The 7614-nt window shown below is 47.6% G+C and overlaps 1 protein-coding gene across 2 annotated transcripts in view; it reads left to right on the forward strand.

Annotated features, from left to right (window-relative positions):
* The first annotated feature begins 596 nt into the window (after positions 1-596).
* Positions 597-7614, forward strand: part of Pla2g15 (phospholipase A2 group XV) — a 15716-nt gene continuing 8698 nt past the window's right edge. For both annotated transcript variants that reach the window (XM_021169720.2, XM_029480986.1), the window contains exons 1-2: positions 597-856; positions 4892-5048. In XM_021169720.2, coding sequence (XP_021025379.1) covers positions 730-856; positions 4892-5048 — 284 coding nt within the window. In that variant the 5' untranslated portion in view covers positions 597-729. The remainder of the gene's footprint in view (positions 857-4891; positions 5049-7614) is intronic.

Consider the following 7614-nt stretch of genomic DNA (forward strand, 5'->3'; position numbering starts at 1 on the left):
AGAGAGAGAGAGAGAGAGAGAGAGAGAGAGAGAGAGAGAGAGAGAGAGAGAGAGAAACAAACAAACAAACAAAGAGAAAGGAAGAAAGAAAGAGGCTGATCTAGCTTCTTCTCCCAGACCTGCTTCTTGGGTTCTAACATGCATTTCTACCGGCAAGGCAGACAGTGAAAGTTTTCTGGACGTGGGCGGCCAAACCTAGATGCCCCTGGGGATGCCAGTGTAAAGGCCGTATAAAGGTCCTGGACAGCTGCTGGTCACCCGAGTTCCAAAACATTAACTTCCTCTTTTTTTAATTAGAGAGAGAGACCATTCACCCATAGCAAATGAAGGTCATGTTTTCGGTCGTTCTGCTGTGGGAAGGCTAGGAATTAGGAATGAGAACTACTTGAGTGGACTTTGAGGATTGTTCTGTGTTGGGTTCACGGTGAGGTGAGATGGGGCTGTGTAGTAGCAGGGCAACAGCTGAGATAAGCGGCTCCCATCGGTTGGTCGATCGATGCGTTCGGCGCGCAGCACAGTCCCGGAGGTGGGCATGGGCCGGTGGTGAGCTCCGGTGGGAGGGACGCTCGTGGCGGAGAGTTGCAATTGGTAGAGCCTTAGTAAGAGGCGGGTCTTAATTGACTGGTATCTGCGAGCGGTGGGGTTAACTAGCCGAGCTGCTGCCCGGGCCTAGGCACGATCCCTAATCTCTAAAGCAGCCTCTTGGACCTGCGACCACAGTCTTACGCCATGGATCGCCATCTCTGCACCTGTCGCGAGACCCAGCTCCGGAGTGGCCTCCTGTTCCCCCTGTTTCTACTAATGATGCTGGCAGACCTGACGCTCCCGGCCCAACGTCACCCCCCGGTGGTGCTGGGTGAGACTCATGTCCAGTGGGGTGGTGGGTGGATCCTGCAGGATCCAGTGCAGCCAGGGTCTGGTGGGCCGACTGCTCTGTTGTGCATCTGCTTTAAGCACGAGACCCAGAGCATTTGGTTTCTAACCTGGGTCAGTTTGGTTAGCCCACCTCCCGCCATACTGGGCATGGGTGTGGTCTGGAGCCCTCTAAAACGTGAGAGCAAAGGGAATAGATAATGTCCGGCTTTCCACTCCACCTAACTGCATCAGCTCCAAACCTTGCCTCGCCATGCCCCCACTTCTTAGCTGGAAAGACTGAGGCAATTCAACCCTACTTCACCGGGTTCCTAGGCAGTATCAGAATCCGTCATTACCTCCTACCCTCTCTATTTCACAGGGAATGAGTGGTAGCAAGTTCTATCCACGCTGGCCCCCTTATGGAATGGATGGTATTGACTTTCGAGGAGATGGCCTAAGGGAAACAGGGTAGCTAAGGGAAGGGAGGAGAGAGGAAGGGACAACAGTCTTGAACTGGCGTTGAGGGAGTCCGAGAGCATGCCTCCACTCTCCGCTTCCAGACCTAATTACTCTAGGCTGTACTGAGGCCAGGTGACATTCCCTGCCCACTTGCTCTTCCTTCTCAGACTTGGCAGCTGTACAGCAATAACAATGTTTCCATGTGGTAATAGGCCAGGCTAAAATCTCTAGGAGTCTTAGATGCCCCATTCAGCCAATGGAAGTCGTTTTGAACTGGTGTTTCGCTGGCCAGGACTCCTGAGAACAGAGACATGCTGAAACGTATGCTATATATAAGTATATGTATGTATATGTGTGTGTGTGTGTGTATATATATATATATTTTTTTCCTGCTGGAGCATAAATTCCTGTGCTCTTTTTTTCCTTTTTTCTTTTTGTCTTGTCTTAGACAGGGTTTTTCTGTGTAGCCCTGGCTGTCGTGGAACTCCCTCTGTAGACCAGGCTGGCCTTGAACTCAGATACCCACCTGCCTCTCCCTCCCAAGTACTATTATCAAAGGTGTATGCCACCATGCCTAGCTGAGAAACCCTCTCTTGAAAAACAATGTCATTCTAGGTCAGCGAAGGGGATGGGGGATTTTGAACCTAGGTTCCCTTTGAGATTTGTATACAGCTGGACCTGCCTCTCTCAAGCTTCCTGCATGGTAGTAATAGTGGCTCTCAGAGAGGTCATCCTAGGTGTGGGAGCGCTGGGGAAGCCTTCCTGGAATATGCAGGAAGTAAGGTGGCTTGGAAGATTGCTCCAGGCTGGTCAGCATGGAACTGGGGGAAGGCGGGAGGTATGGGTGGTGTGGAGCTTGTGACTTGGTCATCTGGACTTTAACCCTGAGGACCAGTGTGAAGAAGTCATGTGTGAATGTAAGAAGATCTAAGAATAAGGCCCTTGACATTGAGATGTGTGTATTCTCTGACCACATACGTGTTTCCTACTTGAGGCAGAGTCTTTGTAGCTTTGTCTTCTTGCTGTAGATCAGGCTGGTCTTGAACTCACAGAGACCTGTCTGCCTCTCCCTCCCTAGCACTAGGATTAAAGGAGCGCACCATCACACCTGGCTTATTTGCAACATAGTATCGCTTGGACAGATGGGCACTAACTGCCAATTAATCTATGCAGACTTTGCTTATCCTAAATCATAGCCGAGAAGCCTTAGACTCTGAAAGAATTTGAGCTCCTGTATCCTTGTGCATCTTTTCAAGGACCAGGGCTGCTGCCAGAGAGAGCTTTTTCTAGGTACAAAGTGCAGGGTCCTGAGTTAGTGGGAGAGGAAGCAGAAAACTGATCTTAGAACAGGGGGGTGGGACCTTAGGCAACCGGTTTGCATCCCTCTCAGCCTCAGTCTTCTTACCTGTTAAATGAACAAAGAGGGCCTGCAAGATGGTTCAGTGGATGAAGGGGGATTGCCACCAAGCCTGAAGACCCGAGTTCTATCCCCAAAAGAAACCAATTTTGGAAAGTTGTCCTCCAGCCTCTGCACATGTGCTGTGTTGTGCTCTCGTCTTACCCCTGCACATACATGTAGACTAAACATAATTTGATAATGTGTATGAAGGTAAGGAGGACTCTTCCCAGGGTTATTTGAAGTAAAAGTTTTGTGTCTGGTTCTTGTCTATGTCTCAACCACCACGTATCTCAGGAAGGGGCCATTGCTATTTTTAGAGGCCTCCCAGCCTGACCAGGAAGAGGGGTATCTGGTGGCTTCCTCTTTCACCCATTTCCTCGTCAGTGCATGGAGACATTGACCAGTCGTCATGCCCTGCTCATAAGCGTGTCATGTCGAAGCTCCCATGGTGGGAATTTCCTGCATCAGCACCCACATCATGAAGGGAGTGGAAGGCACGTGTCTTCCCACACCACTCTGAAGACACTGGGATAACTGCTCAGGCAAGGACATGTGCTATGCTGGGTTCAAAGACACTGTTGAGAAAAGTCAAGGGGCTCTTTATAGTGACTGTGGGTCTCAAAAAGGTTTTTTTTCCCCCCTCAGGCATTGGTACCACACCCCTTTGATCCTATCACTCAGGAGGCAGAGATAGGCAGATCTGAGTTCCAGGACAGCCAGGGCTACACAGAGAAACCTTTCTTTAAGAAAAGAAAGATGGTGAGAGGAGGGGAGGTTGTCCTTGTAAAGTTGTAGCCTGTGGATGTAGGTGGTGGCCTGTAAGGTAACAGGCTTTAAATGCTGGGAGTTGAAGGGACTGGTGTGAGTTTGGGCGTTACCAGGGCCCTAGGGTTTGCTTGGCTCAAAGAGATTGACAGGAGTGGTATCCAGTCATGCTTGGAACTTGGTCACACCCCCTGCCCCATTCCTGCTGTGGCTTGTTACTGCAGATTAACCATCACCAGCACACCTCTCCACTGCCTTAAGGCTTTTCACAGGACCTACCCTCTGCAACTTTCCTGGCCTTTAGCAAGGCCTACACATCTTGGTAGGGCTGCTGGAACCATTACAGGTGTCTCTCATTTGTGTTTTTTTTTTATCAGGGCTCCTACTGATGAGCTTGCAATCCCAGAATTTGGCAGGTTAGAGACAGGAAAAGCAGGCTTCGGATGTCAGCAAGACCCTGTCTCAGACAAAAGCTAGAACTAAATAGAAGAGTACTGCCTCTGGATTTCATTCTTGGCTTACCACTCTATCTTGTGTGCCACTGCCTGGGGGTAGAGAAGACCTTGCTTTTCTTTTTCCCTGGTTTAAGCCTGGAGGAAGGTGGTACATATCTAATATCAGGGCTGTAGCACTGGCCAAATTCTGGAGGTTCTGAAAACCCCCCATGAGCCTCAAAATCTATTCTAGTTAAAAGAGTGTGATCTGGAAGCCGGACGTGGTGGCGCACGCCTTTAATGCCAACACTCGGGAGGCAGAGGCAAGCGGATTTCTGAGTTTGAGGCCAGCCTGGTCTACAGAGTGAGTTCTAGGACAGCCAGGACTACACAGAGATGATCTGGGTCCATTAACCCTAGAAACCATCAGTAGCTGAGGTCTCAGAGGGATCCACAGCCTCTCTCAGGGAAGTAACTTTGGTTTTTTTAATTCCCTTCTGAATGGCCAACGAGGAAGTTCCATTAGAGATCTTGGAGAAGTTATTTTCATCCCATAACAATATATCCCCCCAAACCCCCACCCCCAAACATGCCAGGCCTCTCTTTAAGTCTCCATTATCTGCTGGTAGCTTCTTTCCCATTAATGTGGCTCTTGTTTTTGTTTGTTTGGAAATAGGATCCCATTGTGTAGTCCAGGTTGAGTTAGCACAAACTTGATCCTCCTGCCTCAGCCTCCCAAGTACTGAATTTACAGGTATCCACCACCGTGCCCCGATAGTAGGGGCTTTTCTTTGTGAAGGTGGTGTCCTGGCCTTTTCTGATTTTCCCAACCCTGGCGTTGTGCTTCAACTTGAGAGTGGGATTGCAAAGACGTGCCATGGTGTTCATCACTCTGGGTGACTCTTTTGCAGACTGCAAGAGGCTTGGGGGTCTCCAGCCTGCTGGGGCCTGGGGCCATGCCTGTCTTTTTCTCCTGCAGTGCCTGGTGATTTGGGTAACCAGTTGGAAGCAAAGCTGGATAAGCCAAAGGTTGTACACTACCTTTGCTCCAAGAAGACGGACAGCTACTTCACACTCTGGCTGAATCTGGAACTGCTTCTGCCGGTTATCATTGACTGCTGGATTGACAATATCAGGTGAGGGCTGGTGCACACAAGATGATGGGGGATCGCTCATCCGAGGGGCCTAGAGAGGCCTTCAGAGTCCTTGTCCTCATTCCTCAATAGATGGAAAAATGATAGCTCTCTCTCCTAGGCTCTGTAGCCCTGGATCTGGTCTGGTCTGGTCAGCACTAGCTTACACTCTCAGAAGCATGGATTTCTTTTTCTTCCTGCTAGTTCCAGTTCTCCTTCCAGTTCAACTATCAGGTTTTAGGCTCAGGTTTTGTTTGTTTTGTTCTTTTGCCTAACCCCTATTCACAGACTCTGTGTGGTTCCCCTTCCTCCTTTGCCTGGGTCCTGGCTAAGCCTGCCTCTCAAGCTGCTTGTTCCTTCTGCTGTCTCTCTCTCTCTGTCTCTCTCTCTGTCTCTCTCTCTCTGTCTCTCTCTGTCTCTCTCTCTCTCTCTCTCTATATATATATATATATATATATAGTATATATATAGTGTATATATATATATATTTTTTTGTTTTGTTTTGTTTTTGTTTTTTGAGACAGGGTTTCTCTGTGTAGCCCTGTCTGTCCTGGAATTCACTCTGTAGACCAGGCTGGCCTCAAACTCAGAAATCCGCCTGTGTCTGCCTCCCGAGTGCTGGGATTAAAGGCGTGCGCCACCACGCCTGGCCATAACTGTAATTTTACTACTGTTATGAATCATTGTAAGTAGCTAATATGCAGGATATCTGGCATGCAACCCCCAGGGTGGCTGCAAACCAAACTGAGCAATATTGCCCTAGGTTGGCTCTTGGCACCCACAGGGTAGTTCACAACTCTTTGTGACTTCAGTCCCGGGGAATCTGTTGCCCTCTTTTGACTTCTCTGGGCACTGCACACACAAACACTCATACACAGAAAATAAAATATATAAAAATCTCAAAAAAAAAAAAAATCAAAACAAAGTCAAAAAAACCGGCCTTTGCTGGTAACTCACCGTTACCAAATTGTGTTGCCAAGGAAATGGGTTTTAGTAAATTCCATATAGGAGATATATATATATATATATATATATATATATATTTTCTTTTATAAAGTGAATTTTATTGCCAGCAGAGTGTAGTGGATCAAAACCTCCATTCTTACTTTATCCGTCATTGTCATCTTGCTTTTAAGAAACATTTATGTATGTATGTTTGTATGTATGTATGTATGTATGTATGTAATGCATAGGGGTGTGGGTGTGGACAACTTGTAGAAATCAGTTCTCTCCTTCCACAGTGTGGGTCCCAGAGACTGAACACAGGTTCTCAGACTTGGTAACAGGTATCTTTATCCTCTGAGCCATCTTGATTTTTCATGTTATAATATAATCAATCCAAACCTGATCAGTTACTAACCATAAATATGTTTGTAAACTAGAAACAATGTGGGTGTGGCGGTTTGTCTATAATCCCAGCATTCAGGAGAGAGGCTGAGGCAGGAGGATTGCCACCAATTCGAGGCCTGCTTGGGTTACAGAATGAGTGCCAGCCAGACTTAAGTAGCAAGACCTTGTCCCAAGACCCAAAACAAACACTGACAGGTGGAGTGACTCCTTTTACGGGTGAGCCGATCAGCGATGTTCAGCAGGTTAAGTTATGAGGGCTGAGAAGTAAACATTTTAATTGGATGGCAGAGGTTTTAGTGGTCTTGTTGGTTTTTTGTTTGTTTGATTGGTTTTGGTTTCAGAGACAGGTTTGCTTCATGTAGCCCTGGCTGTCCTGGAAGTCACTCTATAGACAAGGCTGGCCTCAAACTCATAGAGATCTGCCTGCTTCTACCTTCTGAGTGCTGAGATTAAAGGCATGTGCCATTATCTGCCAGACAAATACAAATGACTTCTTTTTTTTTAAAAGATTTATTTATTTATCTCATGTATGTGGATACACTGTAGCTGTCTTCAGACAGACCAGAAGAGGGCATCAGATCCCATTACAGATGATTGTGAGCCACCAGGTGGTTGCTGGGAATTGAACTCAGGACCTCTGAAAGAGCAGTCAGTGCTCTTAACCACTGAGCCATCTCTCCAGCCCAAATGGATTTTTTTTTTTGTTTGCTTGTTTTTTGTTTTTCAAGACAGGGTTTCTCTGTTTAGCCCTGGCTGTCCTGGAACATACTTTGTAGACCAGGCTGGCCTGGAACTCAGAAATCCACCTGCCTCTGCCTCCCAAGTGCTGGGATTAAAGGCGTGCGCCACCATGCCCAGCCCAAGGCAACTCTTATAAGAATAGCATTTAATTGGGGCTGGCTTATAGGTTCTGAGGTTCAGTCCACTATCAACAAGATAGGAGCATGGCAGTGTCCAGGCAGGCATGGAGCTGGAGGAGCTGAGAGTTCTACCTCTTGTTCCAAAGACAGCTAGGAGAAGACTGGCTTCCAGGCAGCTAGGAGGAGGATCTTAAAGCCCATGCTCACAGTGACACACTTCTGCCAACAAAGCCACAGCCACTCCAACAACTGGGCTATGTAGCAAGACCGTGTCTTAAAACTAAACAAAGTAAAAGTTTATTGTACCAGAATTCATTCATTCTCTCTCTCTCTCTCTCTCTCTCTCTCTCTCTCTCTCT

Source organism: Mus caroli, chromosome 8 (genome assembly GCF_900094665.2).
Source record: "Mus caroli chromosome 8, CAROLI_EIJ_v1.1, whole genome shotgun sequence".
Lineage (NCBI taxonomy): Eukaryota > Metazoa > Chordata > Mammalia > Rodentia > Muridae > Mus > Mus caroli.